We start from the raw sequence: 24,960 nt of genomic DNA, 5'->3' as shown, positions 1-24,960 counted from the left end.
GTGTTGTGCACATAATTTTTAGTTTCATAAAAACTCTGATTCAAGTAAATGTTTAGTGTGTGAAACATGAACTATCATAGCTCTAAATAGCAGCCAATCTTAAAAAAAATGAAAAAAAAACTGAAAAAAAAATGAGGTTTATATTTTAAGTAAAAAGTAGAGCACTTCCCCACTTAAGAAAATGGCTTTCCATTTGGTAATGGTGGCAATATGTGGCTGACCTCAGTGTCATCTTCATACCCCAGAGCACCAGGGAACATTGTTTCCGTTCCGTAACAGAATATGTAAAACACACAATGCTTTGCAGGAGGTGGGGGGGGGGCAATAAATCAAATTGGAGTTTCATAAATAATTAGTTTCTCTTAGGAAGACAATCTGGTCTGTTCTCTCTTACGGGGTTGAGTTTCTGGGCATAAGCTTCCCATAAGGGTTATAGGGCAAATGATCTGTCTGAGAGCCTGCTCCAACTTCTTTTCAGCAGGTGGACTGTAACAGGACCAGAGTTAGCTACAACAAACCATGAAAGTGAGTGACAATGACATATATTGTTTCCTGTGGCATTGCTTTGGTTTGCTTCTGACTAGCAACACTTGTAGCTTTAAATAAATTGAGGAAGTAGGAGAGAGAAAATGGGAGAAATGTTGAGTAAGCCCTTCTTAAAAATGCCTTTCAGTGGGAGAATATTAGTGGTACATTATCTCTGCCTTTGAAAATTTGAGATGTGCTTAGATTATTCAAGTTATCTCCCCAAAGCCATTCTAAGTTCTAAAAAGATAAAATTACTATTTATCAAATAATTGATATAGCATATTAATTTTAACTCAGATTTATGATCAAGTATTATATATGTTTAATGCTTCCTTTTTTTTTTAATTTAAAAAGATTTTATTTATTTGAGAGAGCAGGGGGAGGAGCAATGAGAAAGAGAAAAACAGGCTCCCTGCTGAGCAAAGAGCTCCCTGCTGGTAGAGCTTGATCCCAGGACCCTGGGAATATGACCTGAGCCAGAGACAGATGCTTAACCCACTGAGCTACCCTTACACCCCCAATACTTATATTTTTTTAAAAAGATTTTATTTTTAAGTAATCTCTACACCAACATGGGACTCAGACTCACAACCTTGAGATCAAGAGTCTCAGCCTCTACTGACAGCCAGCCAGGCACCCCCAATATGTCCATTTCTTTTTTAACACTTTAAGCAAGTGTTTATAATGGGGTTGGAAATTTTTAAAAAAGATTTATTTGACAGAGAGAGAAGGAGAGCATAAGCAAGGGGAGCAACAGGCAATGGAGAGGGAGAAAGTGAAGCAGGCTCCCCCCTCAGCAAGGAGCCCCAAATGGGTCCCAATCCCAGAACCCTGGGATCATGACCTGAGCTAAAAGCAGACACCTAACCGACTGAGCCACCCAGGTATCCCCATGTTCAATACATTTAAGAGACATTTATATTTCCTTTTCTGTGAACTGTTTTTTCATATATTTTATCCATTTTCCTCCTCAAGTTTTGGTCTTACTAATTTGTAGGAACTATTTATTTGAAGTAGGCCCCACATGGAACCCTACACTCAGGTCATGAACTCATGACCTGAGATTGAGACCTAAGCTGAGATCAAGTCAGATGCTTAACTTTCTGAGTGACCCAGGTGCCCCTGTAGGAACCCTTTTAGATATTAAGGAAACCAGCTATTTAGAAATGAGTTGCAAATATTTTTTTCGATTTGTCACCTGTCTCTTGGCTTACCTTGTGATTTTTTTTTCCATTCATTTTTAAAAATAGATTTTCAATCTTCTACATTTTATTTCATAGTAGAAAGGTCTTTTGTATTCTGAAGTTACAAATTATTTTATGGTTTTGATTTTTTACATTTAAGTCTTTGACACTTCTGCAGTTTATCATAGTGTGGAGTGTGGGGTATGGATCCAACATTTTATTCTGGATGGCCCATTTGTCTCATTGGGATTGTTACGGGTGTCATTCTTAGATTATCCCCCACATGCACATAGATCACATTTCTGTTTGCTTAGCTTAGAGATCACAACTCAGAAGCCTGTAGAGACTAGGCAGGTTACATAAAAGGGTGGAGAGTGCCAGGTAGGGAGTATAGCCAACTGGAAATGGGATGGCATACTTTTCTAAAGAGGGCAGCCACTACCCACTGCCTGCTGATTATTCCTTTGCAGGAATGCAGCAGGGCCCAGTGTTGTGAGATTTTTGTCAAGAGAATGGAAATCCATTTTTATTAAAAAATTTCTTGACTTTAAAATGTTAACAATTTTAAAATTTAAATGTAGATCTAGATAAACAGAATGTGTTTTCAGGCCAGATTTGGCTAAGACGTGGTTTCCAATATCCTTGGCCAAGAATGAAACTTCCACTAACAACTTCACCCCATAATACAAGCACAGTCTAGTAGTCTGACAGCCTAGTAGTATACAGCTGGAGTTCCGGAAGAGAAGAGATAGTAAAGACAGTTTGTATAAGCCGAAGTCTTTGCCATCACTGACTGAAAATTGGAGAAATAAAAGCACTTCACTATCTTTTTATCCCAAGTACATGGGAATGTGGACGTGACTTTATTAGAAGAAATTCGTGATTCAGTGAATACTTGGGTTAGAAAAATGAGCTTTCCAGCTCTGTCATTCTGACTGCCAAATGACAAACTGATGTGTGTTTTGGGAAAGGACAATTGTTGAGTTACTGATGAGAGGTACAGTTGTTTTTTCACCGTGCTCTTCCTTTTCCCTTCCTTGCTGCTGGTGGCTGATCCCACTGTGTGCTGAGGGCTTTCCACGTCTCACATTCCCTAACTCCTCAAAACAGCACTTGATGAAATAGTTAATTACCTCCTCTATACCCAACAGCCTTGGAGAGCACACGTCAAACATCTAATCCGGCCAAATGCTCCTTTCCCTCCCCATCCTCAACTGCTTCTCCTGACTGCAGTAGTGGGGCTCAGAGTGGCACTGAATCAGGATCGTCTTGGAAAGGTCGAGTGAAGGAAGCGTTTGTGTAAAACACAGTCATTTGGGTGGTCCGTCTGGAACAGGTCCCCAGGAAGTCCCCAACACAGTCCGATTCCCAGCGCCTGCCCCCGCGCTTCTGCAACCCAGCGACCCGCCGGCGCCTCTGCCAAGCTCCGCGGCGCGCATGCTCCGTGCGGGGCTTCTCCGGCGACCCAGGATAATGAGCGCCGGGCCCAGGGGGCGGGCCGAGCGGCGACTGCTGGAGCCGGGAGCTGGGCTGCGGCCCCGGGGCGCTGTGCGCGGCTGCTACGGGGGCGGCAGCAGTGGCTAGCGCTCTGCGCGCTAGAGTGTGGCTTGTTCTCCCAACGCGCACGTCCGCTCGGTCCCCAGAGACCTCCGGAGGTGACTCGGGCGGGCCAGGCGGCGTTGCCTGTTGGGAGGGCGGGGTGAGGCAATGAGGAGACAAGCTGCCGCCGCTGCTCTCCGCCAGCCGCGGCCGTAGCGGGAGTTGGGGCAAGGGCGAGGTCAGCCGTACCCCGCGCGGGTTCCGAACCCAGACAAAGGAGAAGGAGCCCCCCAAGAAGCGGGCCAGCGCCGCCGGGACAGGAGGCCGCCGCCTCGGTCGCAGCTGGGGGGTCACCCGGACTCTGCGGCCGCGGCGCTTCCTTTGCCGACGCTGCGCGAGAGGCCGCCGGGGCCGAGGAAACCGCCCCCGGAGCCTCCGCCCACCCGCCGGCGCCGCCCCCGAGCCGCCTCGGCCGTAGCTGCGGCCCGGGCGGGAGGCGGCGGCGGCCGGCGAGGCGAGGCGGCCCGCGCCCTGCCTGTCAGGCCACCCGCCCGGCCCGGCTCCGTCCGCGGGCCGCCCCTGATGCGAAGGCGCTGCGGCCGGGGCCATGCAGCAGGCGCCGCAGCCGTACGAGTTCTTCAGCGAAGAGAACAGTCCGAAATGGCGGGGACTGCTGGTCTCGGCCCTGCGGAAGGTCAGTGCCGGTGCCCGGGCGGCCGCGGGGGCCGAGGGAGGTGCCGGGGCGGCCGCGGAGCGTCGGCTGAGCCCGGCGGCTGGCAGGGGGGGGAGGGTGGGTTGGGGGTTGCCCGGCTTGGGCCCCTGCGAGCTTCTAACGGGGCTTCTGCACGTCCTCCCAGTGCTCGGGTCCTGCGGGCCAAGCTCTTGCTCAGTGGCTGGCTGTGGGGGGGGGTTCAGAATTGCCTGTTGCATCCAAAAGGACGTTTTCTCAAGTTTTTGCCTGGCCCCGGAAGGAAGGTTTTGTTATGATCATAAAAATGGATTTCATGTTGCAGTCATTTCGTCAAGCAACTTCCGCCGTTGGCCAATTTGTTGTCCTCAGGCTGGATTAGGGCAAGAGAAAGTCTTCGCTGGTGTTTACATAGTTTCTAAAACAAAAGTTCATTTCCAGGCCTGGTAATTACCTTTAATCAGGTTCTTTGGGGGTGTTCGCCTAGGCAGTTTGCTTGTCAAGGGTGTCCACTCACGAGGCGGTGCTTTTTTGTAACATGGTTGTGTTTCACGTGTGAAATGTCAGTGGGCCGTAATACTCCTTTTACAATTCTTGAGGGAAATTTCAAGTGCTTCCCTCACTTCCTGCGAAAGGTGTCCTATCCGTTTACAAGAGATTTCGCCTGGAAAACTTGGTGTTTCTTCACTGGGTGCAGTTTAGATCTTGGAATCATTTTAAGGGGGGCAAAAAAGGTGCATCTCATAAAATAACCTGTCAAGTTTGGGTGTATACCCTGGGTGCATCTCTCTTACAAGAGATCACATCACCTGTAGGTGATCTCCGTTTGTGAATTTAGGTAATAATCGTACTATCATTTTTAAAATAAACCTTTTTGTAAGGTCAAGACAAATTTAAAGACTGCAGGATTAGGCATCGTGTTTGCTGAACATAGGCTTCCATTGCCATTGATACAGGGCGTTAAGTACTGTCTGCATTTTGTGCAAAATAACAATAAATTTTAAATAATTAATAAAACCCAGTAATTTGAAAGACTGCACTTGAAAAATAAATCTTCAAGTAACAAATTTCTGCAAATGAAGAAGTATATTTTAAAGGTGAGAACATTTTCCTCATGCATTTGGAGTTTCAGATTTTCCATCGTTTCCATAATTCTTACAAGGAGATATTGCCTGCCTTGGGCCAAACACCAAGTCAAGTCTTTTTTTGAGAACTTGGTGGTGGAGGTAACTAGGGGGCAGTTATCATTTCACTGGTATACTAGGTGTTGAAGTTAATTGACTTGACTTCCTGGGGCAGCCTGATTCTACAAGGAGGGAGAAAGAACTGCAAGTATGCCAAGAGTAGTGATAATGAACTCTGTCTGGAGTTGAAAAGTAAAGGGGGATATGCTGAGATAGTTATTGACTCTTTTGTGAGTAATTGCACTCAGCAGAAGGTGAGTGCAGTTAGCAGGTAGGCATGTATTTTTGGCAGTGGGATGCAAGTATCTACCTACTGGTCCTTTCTGGTAGCAAATAGCATTTGAGCGTGTGTTGCATAATTTATTCCATAGGTAGCTTTGACCCTAATAATCCTGCATGAACAGAGACAGATTTACTTCTTCAGGTTCGGGTGGAAACAAAGCCAGAACAAGTATCTTAGTCCATTGCTTTGAGACTGTTAATTTGCCTTTATATGCTGTTCTTGTTTACCTGGAGTTCGGGTGTCTTGTAGATCTGTACTGTCTTGTACAGTTCTCATAGATCCTTTGCTTATGGAATAAATACATCTAAGAAAATTTGGTCTTTTGTGGTGAACTCAATTCAAAAAGCAATTTCCATTTAATTCATTAATTTACTATTATTACAGAATTGAGATATATTCCTGTGGAATTTTTTGGAAAATTTTTGGTGTTAATAATAACTGGATTATGTCCAGTTCTGTGGCATTTGGATATTTGTGGTATTGCAACATGCAGGTTTATGGTGCCTGCTAAGAGTTACTGCTCAGGAGGAGCTCAAGGTTCACTCTTCATTTGTAGGATGTGTTACATTCCGGTCTGTACCTGCCAGCCATACCTTTGTACAATGGGAAATCCTGCCATTTCAAGGAAGGTTTTGTCTTTACTTAAGAACTTGGCTTGCTTCCTTCCTCCAGCTAACAGATAGTTACAGACTACTAGGATTAGTTGTAGTGGTAGTATTGGTCTACTAGGATTTTTCTCCTCCAGTTGGCTTTTTCTTCATTGAACATGTGGAATACTTTTGTAACTTTTTTTTCTTTTTTCCTCTATATTTATCCCTGTGTTTTTTTAATTGAACTTTAATTGATATTAATATTTATTGAACACATTTTAGGTACCTGGCACCATGCTGGAACTAAGATGAAATAAAGATGAATAAAAGCCATGCTCTTAACTGTTTACCATCAACACTGAACATTCTAAACCTTTTGGTGTGGGTTTATATAAATGAGATAGCTAGCAGTTAGGAGCTTAGAGTTATGTAGGTAATATCTGTATGTGTGTGTGTGAAAAGAACAGAATAGTTTAATTGCCTCTATCAGATTCTACTTGGGCATCTTGGTGGAACCTCTGAAACTTAAAGTATACTTTTCTGAAAGGTAAAATCATGACTCTTGCAAATATATATGAATGTGTGTCAGTGATTTTGATTCAACTTATTACCTAATAGGGGAACTCATAAGTTAATGTTAAAGCTACTTCATATGAAAATTTTAGGAGATAGGTATTTATAGACAATTTAATAAAGGAATATTAAGATTGTTGGGTTAGATACAAAATTAGTTAATATCCTATAGGGACATGAACAATAAGTTTTGGATTGTATTTTCTACTGATTTGAAATTATTTGCATCTGTACCAGATAAAAATCTCAATGTTAATCTCACAGATTTGTAAAATAGCTCAGTCAATAGACAGTATTCAGAGGTTTGAGCACAGCATTGTACTGAAAGATACCTAGTAATGTCTTTTGCTTATTTTCAAGTTTTGGCTAATTTTTATGAAAATCAGATTACGTGGTGAAGTTGACCCTAAAACCACAGGGGATTCTTTAAACCAACCATTGTTGACCCTGAAACCTCAGGGGATTCTTTAAGCCAACATTAAATATTTGTCTCACTACATAAAAGCACAAACATTGAAAAATAGATTTACGGAAAAGTAATTTTGGAAATAGAAATGTGTTCTTTAACTTTTTGTTTTGTTTTTGTTCTTAAAGTTTTTGTTGTTGTTTTTAACTTTTAAAACTACTTCAGGTATAGCATTTAAATTCATAAAGAACTACAAAGGGTCAGGCTGAGGGAAATAACATTACTAAATGGATAATACATGGATTGTTAACATTACTGCTGAATTATGTATCTCCCTTAAAAGAGCCAGAAACATAAATGCCCTCACCACTACTCCCCAAGAACACTGAAGCTATCATATTACTTGGGAGGAAAAAAAAGAGTGTGGGATATACTTGTAAATGCAACTTATTACCTGTGTCTTTGAAATGCCTTCGGTACTTTGGTATGCGCTATTGATTTTATGCTGAAAAAAATCAGTCTTAGCATTCTATGTATGGAAGACATGCCTTTAAATAATTTTATTAGACGTTTTTCATCCGTGTTGTTTCCCTTGTTGATGCCTTTTCTTTTGGGTGTTCTTCACCACGCTAAATGTGGAAAAGAAAATGTCTGTTGCCTTTCTCTCTGCAGTTAAAAGTGTCATAGAGAGTTAGAAAGAAGTGGTTGAATTGTTCCTGACTTTGATTCAGGTTAAATATGAACTCCTCACCCCAGACATTACGGTTTGCTCTAGGTATCTGTCTAAAATATAAGATATACAAGACAATATCTAGTTAATTAAATAGCAGTCTATATGGCAAGGAAGAAAAAGGAAGGAGGTTTTGGTTTAGAAATGCTTTTGTGAACGCTGAAAGATTCTGGTGTTTCTGCCTTTGTTACTCTCTCTCGGAGCCATTTTAGAAGACTGCTCTGGATCTTTCTCGGGCCCAAAAGAAAAGTAGAGGGAGCTTTGAGAAAATAAAATTGGTGTCACTGACACAAGAGGGTCAAGGAGGGCTTCTCTAGGGAGATAACATTTGTGCTGAGTTCTGGAGGATATATTCAAATATTTATTGAGTGCCTCATGGGTGTCCTGTACTACTGTTGATACTGAGGTTGTGTAGTAAGGCCTCTGTTCTCCTAAAGCTTCCAAACTAAATGTCTGTGTGGGAGAGGTTTTGAGAAGGACAGACAGTAAAGAACAATTATCTGCAAGATCAATAGGAATTAACAGAACAAAGAAAGCGGGCAGAAAGGATTTGAGATTGAGGGAAAGGTAGAAAGGTGAATTATTTGGGAAGAGGAGGAGGACTTGACAAAGAACTAAAACCAAGTGAAAAGAAAAAGCTGGTTTGTATACCAGGTTAAGAGGTTTCTATTTGAGAGTAGGAGCCCTGTAGTGTTATTTATGTAACAAAATAATTAGATTAACTTGATCAAAATTGCTTTTTTAAAATATCACTCCAGCTGAAAGCTAGAAATGAATAGGATATCCTATGATTTTTTTGTGACGTCAGGCCTGTTCTGGATTTCCTAAAGCCACTGACTAAAACAGTAGAACTGTGACTCCAGGGAGTCACTTGGAATTATTCCAAACTAATAATGACCCAAACTGACCCAAGGGGTTCAGCCAGAACTGGATGAGCATTAGGAATGCATTTTAACTTGCTGCATTTAGCTCCCTGTCAGCTATGATTTAGTAGCCGTCCCCTATTTTCAGTTTAATTTTGGTATGGTATATATGGAGCAATAATATTCCATTAATGTGTTTTATGCTGACTGTGCAAAGCATTACCTGTGTTACCACTTGACATAAATCAAGTATGTCTTTTATATTAACCATGGCCTCTCTTTCAGGGAACAGTAGTTTGATTATATTGTCAGTTAGTCTGCATGTTTGAATCAGGAAGGAATTTTAATGGAACTAATGGATTTAGCATTATCTCATGTAGTCACGTTAAAAATTAACAACCTAAAACTCTTATCTTCTTTTACGTGAGAACATATGATGGTAGAAAGCCTTTGAAATAACATCAAGATCTAAATGTGAGCACTAGTATTGTCTTGCAAATAAAGTTTTCATTCTCCCTGTTTTCTTCATTAAATCACTTTGTAAACTCAAACATTATCTCTTACATAGCACTTTCTAATTCTTTCTTAACCTACCCATTAGCGGCATTTGGCAGTCGAACTCCTCCTTTTCCTTGAAATCTTTTCCTTGTTTGGCTTCCAGGACACCAACCTCTGCAGGTTTTCTCCCTCTGGCTATTACTTTTCTGTCCTCTCCTTTGTCAAGTCCTCCTCCTCTTCCCAAACTACATTATCCTGACCTCCTCATTGCTTAGTTTTTGGACTTAAGTTTTTATTTACAGTCATTTGTAGATCCCATACAGCCTCATGGCTTCGCATGTCATCTGTATTTGATGATTTTCATATTTTTATTTCTGGCTCAGAACTCTCTCCTGAGGTTGGGTAACCAACTCCTTTCTTGATACTTCCGCATCTCAACCAATACTGATCTCCTTCTCCCCCCACCCAAACCTGCTGCTTTTGTAGTGTATCCTTTATCAGTAAATGGCCAGCTTCTGCATCCTTCTAGTTGCTCCAGATAAAAATCTGGAGTTATTCTTGAATCCTGCCTTTCCTAATTTGTGTAATCTGTCAGCAAATTGTTTAGCTCTACTTTAAAAACTGTAGCTATATTCAACCACCATTTCATACTTTCACTTTTACCACCTGGGGCCAGGCCATCACCAATCTCCTGGAATGTTAAAATAGCCTGTAACTGGTCTCTCTTCTGCCCTTGTTCAGTCTTTTCTCAACGTGGCAGAGATAAGGGTTCCTGGGTGGCTTAGTTGGTTAAGCGTCCGCCCTCTTCTCAGGTTGTGATCCTGGGAACCTGGGGTCCTGGGATCAAGTCCCACATCAGACTGTCTGTCCCTCTCCCTCCCGTACCTCCCTCACAACCCCTACTCATGCTGTCCCTCTCATTCCGTCACTCTCTTCTCTCTCCCAGATAGATAGGTAGGTAGATAAATAACTAAATAAAATCTTTAAAAATATCTCTCTTTTAGGGTGAATTGCTAATACAATATAGTTGAGCAAAAGAACATACATGTTGAGGCGCCTGGGTGGCTCAGTGGGTTAAAGCCTCTGCCTTTGGCTCAGGTCATGATCCCAGGGTTCTGGGATCGAGCCCCGCATCAGGCTCTCTGCTCAGCGGGGAGCCTGCTTCCTCATCTCTCTGTGCCTGCTTCTCTGCCTACTTGTGATCTCTGTCTGTCAAATAAATAAATAAAATAAAATCTAAAAAAAAAAGAACACACATGCCATGGATTTTGAAAAATTAGTAATTATAAAGCTTTATTGAATATGCATTATTCAGTGACATCTGTGTAGCTCTCTACCTTGTTTTTAAATTAGTTCATGTTTCATGGGTGACTATTATTGCTAGAATGAGGTAGGGTCTTGCTCCTCCTGAACTGTGAGTCACAGTTCAGCATCAGTTCTATTCCTGTTTCCCTTCTGTAGATATAAGCCCCGAAAATCCTTGTTAACACAAATAGAAGAAGAATTTAAAGCAATCAAGCTCTTTTTTTTTTTAACATTTTATTTATTTATTTGACAGACAGAGATCATAAGTAGGCAGAGAGACAGGCAGAGAGAGGGGGAGAAGCAGGCCCCCTGCTGAGCAGAGAGCCCTATGCAGGGCTCGATCCCAGGACCCTGGGATTATATGACCTGAGCCGAAGGCAGAGGCTTTAACCCACTGAGCCACCCAGGCACCCCTCAAGCTCATTTTTTAAACTTTCTTCAAATTATATGACAAAATTATATTGTTATCTGTCAAAAAGAGTCTTAATAATATATCAGCCAGTAACTTATTTATGTTCTCCTGCAATTTTGTCTCAAGTAAAAAGTTGGAAACCACCTGACTTGCAGAATGATTTGTTACCTGGTCTTCAGAGCTATTCACTTTTTCATTTTCTAGCTTTTCCAGGACTTGCCAAAAGACTAGTACGTATAACTGTTACTTTTTGCTTAGAGATACTTTGTTTAGCTCCATATATCCAGGAAGGCTTGAAAAAATGAAAACGATATTAATTTTAATATACTTTAGCTATGATGATATTAATTAGTAACATGTATTTTACCGTATATGTTCTTTAAACATATTTTCGTTGAATCCTTGGAGCTGTATATCTAGTTCATTGTATTCATCTTCTGTTGCTGTTTAACAAATTATTACAAGCTTTAGGGGCTTAGTATAAATTTATTGTCTCACAATTTCTGTAAATTAAAAGTCTAGGCACAGTTTAGCTGGGTTCTCTACGTAGGGTCTTAGTCAAGGTTTTATCTGGGGCTGCAGTCTCATCTGAGGCTTGGGGTCCTCTTCCAGACTCATGTAGTTATTGGCAGAATTCATTTCCTTACAGCTGTAGGTCTGAGACCCTCAGTTCCTAGAAGGCTGCTGCCATTCCTTGCCGCATGACCCTCCCTGTAATATGTCAGTTTGCTTTTTCAAGGCCAACAGGAATGCATCTGCAGCTGTTTCTTATTTCATACTTCTAGATCTACTTTTAAAGGACTTACCTGATTTGGGTTAGGCCTACCTAGGATGATAATCTTTCTGTTAACACCAAGTCGACTGATTAGGGACCTTTGTCACTTTTGCCTTCTGTGGTAGCTTGATTATAGGAGTGATATCCCATCATATTCACAGTTCCTGCCCACACTCAAGAGGAGTACACACAGCATGTACATCAAGGGGTAGGAATCCTAGGGGCCACCTCAGAATTCTGCCTACCACACTCATTAATTTAATGTAAAATATCCACCACATAACTAAATTGGTAAAGTTAGTTTTAGTTGTCAAGCCAACCAGCCTCATCATATTTATCTTATTTGAGACAAAGTCAAATGAATGTGTTAATACATGTCACATGCCAGCCATCTCACTTCTGAATTCTAATAGTAAGATAGAAAAATAGTTAAGGTGTGAAAACTTGCTTTGAATTTTTTCTCTTGAGTGAAATAAGGTATTGTTGCCTTTTAGTATTTCTTCTTCTTTTTTTAATGGTTTTATTTATTTGAGAGAGAGAGAGATCATGAACAGGGTGGAAGGGGTAGAGGCAGAAGCAGACTCTCCGCTGAGCAGGGAGCTTGATACAGGACTCATCCCAGGACCCTAGGATCATGACCAAAGCTGAAAACAGATGTTTAACCAACTGAGCCATCCAGGTGATCCTGTGGCAGATGTTCTTTAAGAAAGAGTACATGTGGTAGTTTTGGTAGTATGCTGAAGGAAGTGGGTACTTAGCCCAGGGAGCCTTAAACTTTGAATAAAGCATATTTAGAATAGTGATCTTCTCCTGGTTCACAGAGGGAAAAAGCCAATATTAATTTTTTTCAATTTCAATTTTATTTTTCTCTCATAAGTTTTTCTGAAGTCTGTGATGTGGTGACTGCTGCTGTTTGCTTGCTAATGAGTAATGGAAGAAGGTAAAACAAATGAACAAGAGATAGAGAGGTTTTGCAGGAAAAAGAGTTATGATATCTTTTGTTTTCTCTTACAGATATGTGCTTGTAGTTTATACTTTTATAGTCATTTTTACTAATATTACTTCTGCTTTCTGTGGTGTAATACTAGTCTGTTAATATTTTCACATTCTGCTAGGAGCACTGTGTCTTCCAAATGCTTTGCCATTGGAACAAGTTGGAAACCAGTGATTTAGCCTGCACTTTATTGGCTTTACAGGCTAATGGCCTGCCTGTATGGGAATGTACTTCCAGATCATGTGCTATTTCATTCCATTGGAAGAAAATTTTAATGACAAAAATTTTAGCCTCCATTAATAGTCTTCTCTACATGTTTTGATTATTTTATGGTAAACCCTTTTATAATATTAAGCTAAGTAGAGTGAGATTTTTTTTTTTTTCTTTTTAAGATTTTATTTATTTGTCAGAGAGATAGTGAGAGAGGAAACACCAGCCGGGGGAGTGGGAGAGTTAGAAGCAGGCCTCCTGCTGAGCAGAAAGCCTGATGCAGGACTTGCTATATCCCAGGACCCTGGGATCATGACGTGAGCCCAAGGCAGAGGCTTTAACCCACTGAGCCACCCAAGCGCCCCTTAAAGTAATACAGTTTGATAAGTTTTTATGTATGTATATTTCAGTGAATCCATCACAATTAAAATATTGAATATATCCTTCAGCCCGTAATTTCCTCTCGACTCTGACTCTTTAATTCTCCCTCCCTCCCCATTTCTTGTACTGAAGCAGTTACTGATCTGCTTTCCATTACTATAGATTGCATTTTCTAGAGTTTTGTATTAATGGAATCATACAATATATACTCTTTTTTTATTTTTCTGGCTTCTTTGACTCAGCATAATTATTTTGCAATTCCTCCATTTTGTTTCATATATTAATAGTTCACTCCTTTTTATTGTTTGATAGTATTCCATTGTGTGGATATTACCATACCATTGTTTATCTCTTTATTAATGTACCTTTGATTTTCATATCTTGGCTATTACAAATTAAAGTGCTGTGAATATTTGTGTGCAAGTCTTTTTATGGACATACATTTCCTTTTTTCTTGGGTAATTATCAAAGAGTGGCTGGATCAGATAGGAGGTGAATGTTTATGGATTTAATTTGCTTTCCCCCATTGATTAATAACGTTGAGCATTTTTCGTGCTATTTACTGTGCATGTATTTTCTTTGGTAAAGTGTTTGTTCAAGTCTTTTGCCCATTTTTATTGAGTTGCTTGTTTTGAATTGTTAAGTTTTGAAAATTCTGTATATATCTCAATACAAATCCTTTATCAGATTATATGTTCTACAGAGATTTTCTTCTGGTTTATAGCTGCTTTTTTCATTTTCTTTCTTTTTTTAAAATTAACATAATGTTAATTTAATGTAATTAACATTTAAATGTAAAGTTTAATATTTTTATTTGTGTTTATACATGGATCTATATATAATATCACGACTGTTCTTTTTTATAGTATGTATAAGGAAATACCTTCTGGCAATTTGAAAATATGGTGTAACTAAAATACAGGTCTGACTTGTTAATCTACTTTTAAAGACTGAAAATTACTTTAATTGCTCTTTTTCTGAGTAGTCTTTCAGAAAACTATGATGGGTGAGTTCTGGTGTGGTAATTTTGTTTACTGTCTCATAGGGTGCTGAGATAGTAAACATTGCGACTACAAAGTATGGTTCTTTATCAACTTGATGTTTTATTAGTATTTATGTGTGGGATTTTAACATTATATATATATTTTTTATGACTTCATATTGGCAGTTACTTTAAGAATTTTGGCGTAAGACATTTTGATGCTCAATGTTAAAATTGCTTTGCAGGTTATTTACCAAAATCATAATCACAGGAAAAAAATCCATCCCAGTTAGACATTATCTTAATTCTCATGCACAATCACTTTCACTGAGTAGGGCACTTGGATTTTATGGAGGATGTTTTAAGAAATAGCCTTATGAATGCCCTTGCTAAACTTCAATGTAAATGCTTTTCTTTTTATTAAAAAAGAAGTCTCTTAATTCTATTGATCTAATAGAAATATATGGTAAGATGTAATTAAGTTTCTTTTTGTCATGTTAAAGAAGTGTAAGATGCAAGAGAAAATATTTACTTCCCCCAGATCTTGAGTTTGTAAAGAAATATTATAAAGCCTGGCTTTTTGGATATTGGTCCTTTATAAATATCTAACTCCTTTACTTAAACTCTTCTTTCCCAAAGTCCTTAAAAGGGTAGTATTTGTTATCTCTAGTTTTATGTATCCTCCTTTTTCGCACTTCCTAGTTCATATTATGTTTCTTTATAAGTTAGTGTATTTTATCAAAATTATTCCTGCAAATAAAAAGATAACTAACTTTATGAGGTTTATAAGAAAAATAGCAGTACCTCCTCCCAGTCACAAAATTTCCTGCTTTCCAGAAACAGTCACTTTTAACTTTTCAAAGTGATTCACTAGAGTGTTGAAAAAAGTTGCTGTTTCTTGATCTTTCTGTTTGGCCATTATCTGTTAATGGAAGGTAAGGATTTAAAATCCCCCCCCCCTTTTTTTTTAAAGATTTTATTTATTTATTTGACAGAGATCACAAGCAGGCAGAGACAGAGGAGGAAGCAGGCTCCCTGCTGAACAGAGAACCTGGGGGCTTGATCCCAGGACTCTGAGATCATGACCTGAGCTGAAGGCAGAGGCTTTAACCCACTGAGCCACCCAGGCGCCCCCCCCCCTTTTTTTAAAGGTTTTATTTATTTTGGAGAGCATGCACAAGCAGGAGGAGGGACAGAGAGACAGAGAATCTCAAGCGGACTCCACACTGAGTGTGGAGCCCAAGGAGGGCTCGATCTCACAACCCTGAGAAAATGACCTGGACTGAAATCCATTGTCAGTGCTTAACTGACTGAGCCACCCAGGCACCCTAATATTCTTTAATACACATTATATTTCCTTCTTCCCACCATACACACCTTATCATACATATATACTTCCTGCCTCACACCCCATGCCATGGTTATATGTTAGGTTTTTTTGGATTAGTATTCAAAGTTTACATTATTATGACTGTAAATGCTGTTACATATACACCACTTTTTCTTTCCTACTTAACCTTTTACTTTTACTGGAATTAGTAATAGTCTTGTTTTCTTGTGTAGTTTTCTATGTACCTACTAATTCAAGCTTAAACTCTCTATCAGTTGTCTAAATATCCTCTTAAGATTTTTAGATTCTTCAGATGCTCTTACCAATTTAATCTTTTTTGAGGTTTTTATTTATTTTACTAATCTCTGCACCCAGTGTAAGGTTCTAACTCATGACCCTGGTGAGATCAAGAGTCACATCTTTGGGGTGCATGAGATCAGGCTTGTGAGTTCAAGCCTCATGTGGGCTTAAATTCTCTATCCCTCTCCCTCTGCCCCTCCTTATGCTTTCCTGTTCTCTCTAAAGTAAATAAATAAATCTTTAAAAAAAGAAAGAGTCACAAATTATTTGACTGAGCCATTTCATCTTCTTGAGACAGTTTCTCCCAGAGTCTTCTGATCTTCTGTAGTCCGGACTGGTGACCTTACGCCTGTTGTACATCTCTCATAATTTCCCTTCACTTTATCCTGGATACTCCCTTAGCCTTTTTTCTGTATTGATTCCTTCATTTCTTCTATACCATATTTTACTCTTGATTTATACTCTTGTTTTTACTGTGGTACAAACTATAAAAGCTTAATGAGAAGGGGTGCATGGGAGATACAAACTTTTGACCTGTTATGTCTAAGCATGTCTTCATTTTACCATGACATTTGATTGATAGTTTGTTAGGATCTTATTCTAAGTTGGAAATCTGTCTTCTAGCTTCTAGTGTTAAGGTTGAAGTCTGGAACTGATCTAATACATAAGTTGTATATGACCCACTTCTTCCCTTCACCCTAACCTTGTAGGATATTCTTTTTGTATCCAGGAATCTGATGTTTTAATTTCATTGATTAGCTGGGGACTAGCAGGGCCCTTTTGACTTATTTTATTGTGATTTTATCCTTCCGTTTTCTGTTTGCTAGGTGATTCTCCAACTTTTTTAACTTATTTATGGTGAAGTAGTAAAGCAATCAAAAATGCATAAAATATAAATACACAATTTAAGGAATATAGCATTTTTCTCAATAGAAATCTCCAGAAGGTAACCATTTTTATGGTAATCACTGCCTTGCTTTTTCTTTTATAGTTTTACCATTTAAACATGTGTCCCTAGAGGCACCTGAGTGGCTCAGTGGGTTAAGGCTCTGCCTTCGCCTCAGGTCTTGGTCTCGGGGTCCTGGGATCGAGCCTCACATTGGGCTCTCTGCTCAGTGGGGAGCCTGCTTCCCTTCCTCTTTCTCTCTGCCTGCCTCTCTACCTACTTGTGATCTCTGTCAAATAAATAAAATCTTAAAAAAATAAAATAAAATCTTAAATAAAATAAAATAAAATAAACGTGTCTCTAAATTTTATAGCTTCATTTTGTTTGATCTTGAAGCAGAATTCCTTTGTTTTTTTTTTTTTTTTTTCTTAAAGATTTTATTTATTTGACAGAGAGAGAGATCACAAGTAGGCAGAAAGGCAGGCAGAGAGAGAGGGGGAAGCCGGTTCCCTCCTGAGCAGAGAGCTGGACGTGGGGCTTGATCCCAGGACCCCAGGACCACAACCTGAGCTGAAGGCAGAGGCTCAACGCACTGAGCCACCCAGGCGCCCTGAAGCAGAATTCCTTTGTATGTATCCTTGTCTGGCTTCTTTCTGCCAATATTATTTCGAAGATACAGCCACATTTTATGTCACTATAGTTACTCATTTTTCTTCCAATATTCCATTGTATGAATATGCTACAGTTTATTTTACTCTGAGTAGATATTTGAGTTTCTAGTTGGGAGGTATCACTAATAATGTTACTTGGGAGCCTTTGTATACATGTCTTTTAGGAAACCCGTGTGCTTCTTTCTCTAGAACAATATTGTCCAATAAAAATATAATGTAAGTCATATAAGTGATTTAAAATTTCCTTATAGGCACATTAAAAAAGTAAAAAGAAACTTGTGAAATTGAGTTTAATAATGTATTTTATTTGACCTAATCATTTTAGCATATAATGCATATAAACGTTGAAATATTTGACATACCTTGTTTATACTAAATCTTTGATATCTGGCATATATTTTACACTTAAAATCTGTTTTATTCCAGTAGAGCTACATTTTAGGTGCTTAGTAGCCATATGTGGCTAATGTCTGCTGTGTTGGACTACATAGCTCTAAACAGACATGTATATCTTTAGCAGTAGAATTGCTAGGTCATAGGGTATGCATATATTTTTTTAAGTTTTTGATTTTTTAAATTGAAGTATAACTGACATATAGTGTTAGCTTAGGTTTAGGTATATATATGTGTGTGTGTGTGTGTGTGTGTGTGTGTGTGTGTGTATATACACACTTTATGAAGTGATCTCCACAGTAGGTTAGTTGCCATCTGTTAACATACAAAATTTTCCAGTGTTATTGATTATAGGGTATTGGCATATCTTGCACTTTAGTAGATAATGGCAAAGTTTTTTTAAAGTGATTGAGCCAAAAATAAATAAAAAAATAAAATTATTGAGCCATTTTGCACTCCAGTGGTAGTGTGTTGAGAGTTCCCATTGTCCTGCATAATCACTAACACTTAGTATTATCAGGCTTTTTAGTTTTGCTCTCTGATGAATGGGTTAATAGTTTTCATTGTGGTTTAATTTGCATGTCTCTCATTACCAAAGATCTACAGCTCTTATATGCCATTTGAATTTCTTTTGCTAAGTGCTGATTTGGTTTTTTTCTATAGGGATTTTTTTTTTTTTCTTTTTTAAGCAGACTTGTTGCCCAACATAGGCCTTGAACCCACAACTCTGAGATCAAGAGTTACATGTTCTATTGATTGAGCCAGCCAGGTGCCCCTGTATTGGGATTTTTATCATTTTTTTTTTCTGCTGAACTTCGAGTTCTGGATACAAGCCCTTGTGTTTTATGTGTCACATAAATCTTCTCCATTGCATACTTGTCTTTTCACTTTCTTAAAGGTCTTGATGAACATTGTTTTAATTTTTAATTTGAAGTTATGTTTATCAGGCCTTTCCTTTATGGATAGTAATTTTTTTTGTCTTGTTTAGGAAATCCTTTCCTATCCTGAGGTCGTGAAGATAATATCTTGTTTTATAGTACCAGTTTATTAGGTCTTTATGTAATAAAATATCCAGCTAGAATTGTTGTTTGTGTAGAGTATGAATCGGAGTTGAGTTTCATTCTTTCTGTATGGGTATCCAGTTGTTCACTATTTATATGCTTCCCCACCTTCCCATGACCCCACCCTCATACCCTGTAATACTACTTTGTTGTAAATCAAGGGTCTGTATATTTATGGGCTTGTTTCTGGACTCTTTTTTCTTCCATTCATCTGTTTGTCTGTCATTATAACAATATCATTCTTACTGTAGCTTTGTAATAGATCCCAATAACGATTACAGTAAGTACTTCTACTTCTTGGAATAACTGCCTGATTTTCTTAGCCTTTTGCACATCCATATAAGTTTTGAAATTATCTTGTCAATTTCAGCAGACAGACTTTTTGGTTTTGACTATGATTTTAATTAAGTCTGTGGACCAGTTTGAGAATTGATATATTTGTAGTATTAAATCTGTACTTCTTTTGTTACGATGTATTCCAAAGTACATGATATATTTTTTATTCCATTGTAAATGATACTATTTAAGATTTTTGTTTTTCATCTTTTGTGTTCCACGGAAATAAAATTTTATTTTTTATGAATTAAAATAATTTGGGGGACCTGGACATATTGGTTAAGTGGCTGATTCTTGATTTTAGCTCAGGTCATGATCTCAGGGTTGTGGAATTAAGCCTTAACTCACCCATGTTCAGCACAGTCTGCTTGAGATTCTCTCTCTTCCTCTGCCTCTGCACTTCCCCCTGCTCGTGCACTCTCTCTCTTTCTCAAATAAACCATAAAATCTTTAAAAAAAAATTATCTGTACAATATTTTGATTTTTCTTCATGGCTGTATTAGTCTGGGGTCTCCAAAGAAACAGAAACACACACACACACACCCACACACACCCACATACTCTCTCTCTCTCTCTCTCCCCCTCTCTTTCTCTCCTTTCCCTCTCTTCTGTCTCTCTCTAATAAAGGTAGGCGAGTCCAAAATCTGCAGTCAGTAAGTCAGAGACTCAGGGGAGCTGGTGGTATAGTCCTAGTCCAAGTCCTAGTTCAAGGCAGAAGACCAAAATCCTGGCTCAAAGACTGGCAGAGAGAAAGAATTCTTTCTTACTCAGCCTACCAGACAGGTCCACTCACACTGGGGAGGGCAGTCTGCTTTACTCAGTCTACCAATTCAGATGTTAATTTTACCCAGAAACCTTCATAGACACACTCAGAAATAATGTTTAACCAAATGTCTCAGCACCCTGTGGCCTGGACGAATTGACACATAGAATTAATTGCTGTAGTGGACAGTCAAATCATCTATAAATCTCTTCCTTTCAAATTCTTACACTTTTATTTCTTTTTCTTGCTGGACTGCACTCTCCACCAGTACAATATGGAATAGAGATGATAGAGCGAGTATCCTTACCTTTTTCCTGATATCAAAAAGAAAGCTTTTAGTATTTAACCATTGACTATGAGGTTTATTGTAGTTTTGTTATAGCTACCCTTTTACTAAATTAACGGGGAGCTTTTATTATGAATGAATGTTGAGCTTTTTAGATGTTCCCTAAATCATTGATATTATCATAATTACTTTTCTTTTTTAATCTGTTAGCATGGTAAAATATTTTTGCTTCATTATCTGACATTAAATCGACTTAACATTCCTGGGATAAATCCACTTGGTTGGTCACATTTTTTTTTTAATATGTATTATGGAATTTAGTTGATATTTTACTTAGGCTTTTATTTCTAAGCTGATGAGTAAAAATGGCTTATTTTCATCTTTTTTTTGAGCTTTTATATCAAGGCTAGTCTCACAAAAAGTTGGGAAATCTGTTCTTTTTTTCTTTTTGTCTATTTTGTTGTTCTTCTAGTTTCTTTCTTAATGTTTAAGTTTGTCAGTGACGCCATCTAGACCTATATAATGAACAAGTCTCAACAAGTTAAAAAGATTGAAATCCTAGCAAGTATGTTTTCTGATCATAATGCAGTTATTCTAGAAATCGGTAAAAAGGAGAACTTAAAAAATACTATAGGTTCAGAAATTAAGAAATATACTTCTAAATTCTAAATGTCAAAGAGGAAGCCATAATGGAAATTAGAAACTATTTTAAAATGCATAATTTAAAAAATATTCTGTATTAAAGTCTGTAGGTTTTTGTTTTGTTTTTGGTTTTTACAAAAGTAGGTCTTAGACTACTTAAGTTTTCTGTTAGTTTCTGCTCTGTGGGTTAAAGAATGTTTACCGAGAGCAACAATTAGAGGTGGGTTTTCCCCCACTTTTGTTTTATGTTTGTATTTGAATAACTATTCCATTAAAATGTTAATAATTATAAATAAGAATATCTGAGGTTTTTTTTAAAGATTTTATTTATTTGGGGTACCTGGGTGGCTGAGTCAGTGGGTTAAGCCTCTGCCTTCCACTCAGGTCATGATCTCAGGGTCCTGATATCTGCTCGGTAGGGAGCCTGCTACCCCCTCACCCCCCGCCTGCCTCTCTGCCTATTTGTGATCTCTCTGTCAAATAAATAAATAAAATCTTTAAAAAAAAAAAAGATTTTATTTATTTGACAGAAAGAAAGCGAGAGAGGGAACACAAGCAGGCAGAATGGAAGAGGCTTCCTGCAGCAAAGGGAGCCCAATGCAGGGCTCGATCCCAGGACCCCAGGATCATGACCTGAGCAGAGGGCAGCTGCTTAATGACGAGCCACCCAGGCGCCCCATGATTCTCTGACTTTGATATAAATATTTTGGCCTGTATTTTAACTGTGAACTCTTTTTTTTTAAAGGTTCAAGAGCAAGTACATCCTACTCTCTCAGCTAATGAAGAATCTCTCTCTTATATTGAAGAGCTGATTTTTCAGCTGCTTAATAAATTATGCATGGCTCAACCAAGGACTGTTCAAGATGTGGAGGTAAAAACTATTTTGATATTTCAAATATCACTGAACCATTGTACAGATTTTTAAATTAAATCTTTATCATTCTAAATCATTATGGAAACTGAAACCATTGAAATCATATGTGGAATATGTGCCGAGTTTATTTTCAACAAAGGTATCAAGGCAAATCAATGGGGAAAAGAAAGTGTTTCATCAAAAAAAGTGCTAAAATAACTGGATAAATTTATGAGGGAAAAACCCTTGAAATCTATTTCATATAAAAATTAATTCAAGATGCATCATGGTCTTAAGCATAAAAGCTGAAACTATAAAGTTTTAGAAGAGAATGCAGAGAATATCTTCTTAACCTGGGGTTAACCAAATATTTTTTTTTTTACAGAGGACTCAAAATGCAGTAAGTGTTAAATAATAAAATTAACAAGAAAATGAAAAAGGTGTAAGTGACAAATCAGGAGAAATGTTTGTGATATATATTCCTTACATAGGATTTGTATCCAAAATGTTGATTCCTACAAGACAATAATAAAAAGACACCTTCCTGGGGCACCTGGGTGGCTCAGTGGGTTAAAGCCTCTGCTTTCGGCTCAGGTTATGGTCCCAGGGTCCTGGGATCGAGCCCTGCATCGGGCTCTGCTCAGCAGGGAGCCTGCTTCCCTTCCTCTCTCTGCCTGCCTCTCTGCCTACTTGTGATCTATCTGTCAAATAAATAAATAAAATCTTAAAAAAAAAATAAATAAAGACACCTTCCTCCCTAAAATGGGCAAAAGTCTTAAACAGACACTTCAAGGAAAGAAGATGTGATATTTGAGCAATAAGCACATGAAAAATGCTCATGCTCTTTTTTTTTTTTTTTAAGATTTTATTTATTTATTTGACAGAGATCACAAGTAGGCAGAGAGGCAGGCAGAGAGAGGGGAGGAAGCAGGCTCCCTGCGGAGCAGAGAGCCTGATGCAGGGCTGGATCCCAGGACACTGAGATCATGACCTGAGCCGAAGGCAGAGGCTTTAACCCACTGAGCCACCCAGGCGCCCCTAAAGTAATCTCTACACCCAGTATGGGGCTCAAACTCACAACCCAAGATCAAGAATTGCATACTCGATTGACTGAGCCAGCCAGGTGCCTTTCAAGCTCTTAAGTCACAGGGAAATAGAAATTAAAACCATATTGAGGTACCGTTTCACACTGCTTTCAAGGGACAAAATTAAATACTAATAACACCAAATACAATGTAGCATGACTAGAACTCTTACACATTGCTAGTGGGAATATAAAATGGTATAACCACTTTAGAACATTCTTTGGAAGTTTGTTATAAAGTTAAATATACAGTATATCTACCCTATACCCAGCAGTTTTACTCCTAAATATTTCACCTAGAGAAATGAAAATATGTGTTCAGAATGTGACTTATGTATGAATGTCCAAGCAGTTTTATTCATAATAACCAAAAATTGGAAACCACTCAAATTTCTATCAACAAGAAAATGAATAAACAGATTGTGGTTGATTTATAAAATGGAATACTATTCAGTAATAAAATGAAAGAATGAACTATTGATATGTGCGATAACATGGCTATAAGTCACAGACATTATATAGAATGAAGAAAGCCAGACCTCGGAGAGTACATATGGTATGATACATTTATATGAAGTTCAGAAACAGCTAAAATTAATGGTGATAGACATCAGAATGGTGGTTGCCTGTGAGATGATAGAAATATTCTGTATCTTTATTAAACTGATGGTTACACAGGTGTAAGCATTTTTCACCAAAACACTGAATTGTACACTTAAGATCTGTGCATTTTACTGCATATAAATATCACTTTAATAAAGGACTAGTAAAAATCTTAAGGATATTTACTGTTTGATTAATATACTGACATGCCTCTAAGAATTATGTGAATTAGTGCTAAAATACTTATTTTGGCTTAGTTACGTGGGAGTATTTTTAGGTTTTTAGAAATACATATCAGTACCGCTTTCAAAAATTACTTTTGTATTTTACTGTTTACATTACCTTTCTTTTGAAAATTGGTTCTATAATAAAGCAGCAACTTCCAGTATGAAGGAAAATCTTAATTTGGAGGAATTGAGCCCTTAAGATTTTTTGGGACTCTTGGAATTAAAGCATTTGGTTCCCTACTCTCAACTCTTAAGACATTAGTATAAAAAAAAGCATACTTCTCAATAGCTAAATATGCTAAAAGAGGAGAACATAATTTTAGAAAACAGGAAGTCCTGCTACAAATTGGAGTTTGATTCACCTATCATTAGTTCTCATTATTCATGTCAACCACTGGTTAAATTTTAGATTAAAAGAACCATAATAGTAACCTAAAAGGCTTAGATTGTTTTTGGCAGAAGATGTGTTTCCTGAAGCCATTTTGAGCTTTGTCACCTACTTGAACCTTTAAGAGGTACAAGGCATCTTCTTTTTAAAATTCTTCTCTATATTTGAATCTCTAAGCAAAAGGAGACTGCTGTATAATAATTGATAATAATGAGTTAACTGCTTATGCTAGGTAAGTAATTTTAACCCTAGGAACCTTATGTAAAATCACCGGTGAATATTACATACTGGTTTTAATCTCTCCTAATGTTACTACTTTTCCTAGTTCTCATTCCGTCTTAATTATGCTTGTGCTTAAAGTGTTCTGTTTAAATTTCACCTTTTTCTTTACTCATGGGAATTGTGTGCAAAAAATCTTGAGAGTCCTGTTGATTCTTTTTAAAAATAAGTAGTTATTACAGGAATCCGAACATGTTATGTCACTATTTTCTGTAGCATTAGCGATGATAAAATTTAGTTTTGTATGAAGAAGTTATGAACACTTCTATTAACAATAGTACTGCTGTGATCTGAACAGGAACGTGTTCAAAAGACCTTTCCTCATCCAATTGATAAGTGGGCTATTGCTGATGCACAATCTGCCATAGAAAAACGAAAACGAAGAAATCCTCTCCTACTGCCTGTGGACAAAATCCATCCTTCATTGAAGGTAGTAAAAAAAAAATATTTAAACATTGGGAAATTCTTTGTCATGAATAATACCTAATAATATATTGGTGTATTTATATAGTACTTCTATAGCATGGTCTATGTTAGTATGTGCATGTACTTGTATGTACTTGGATGTACTTGTACATACACATATGTATATATATAAATGTGTGCACAAATAAAAATAAATAACTGATAAAATCGGATTTCCTTTCAAATAATATTAAAAGTTATCGATAAGCAATAATACATCTTTGTGGTATCTTCTGTTGAGTACTACCCCTAACTGATTCTCAACCTC

At 38.1% G+C, this 24,960-nt stretch overlaps 1 protein-coding gene across 3 annotated transcripts in view; it reads left to right on the top strand.

Moving 5' to 3' along the window:
- Nucleotides 1-3,765: 3,765 nt before the first annotated feature.
- Nucleotides 3,766-24,960, top strand: part of SOS2 (SOS Ras/Rho guanine nucleotide exchange factor 2) — a 76,252-nt gene continuing 55,057 nt past the window's right edge. For all 3 annotated transcript variants that reach the window (XM_059373153.1, XM_059373152.1, XM_059373154.1), the window contains exons 1-3: nt 3,766-3,945; nt 21,539-21,664; nt 24,526-24,657. In XM_059373153.1, the coding sequence (XP_059229136.1) occupies nt 3,859-3,945; nt 21,539-21,664; nt 24,526-24,657 (345 nt within the window). In that variant the 5' untranslated portion in view covers nt 3,766-3,858. The remainder of the gene's footprint in view (nt 3,946-21,538; nt 21,665-24,525; nt 24,658-24,960) is intronic.

This window comes from Mustela nigripes, chromosome 13 (assembly GCF_022355385.1).
Source record: "Mustela nigripes isolate SB6536 chromosome 13, MUSNIG.SB6536, whole genome shotgun sequence".
NCBI classification, from domain to species: Eukaryota; Metazoa; Chordata; class Mammalia; order Carnivora; family Mustelidae; genus Mustela; species Mustela nigripes.
This window is presented reverse-complemented; position numbering and strand designations above follow the sequence as displayed.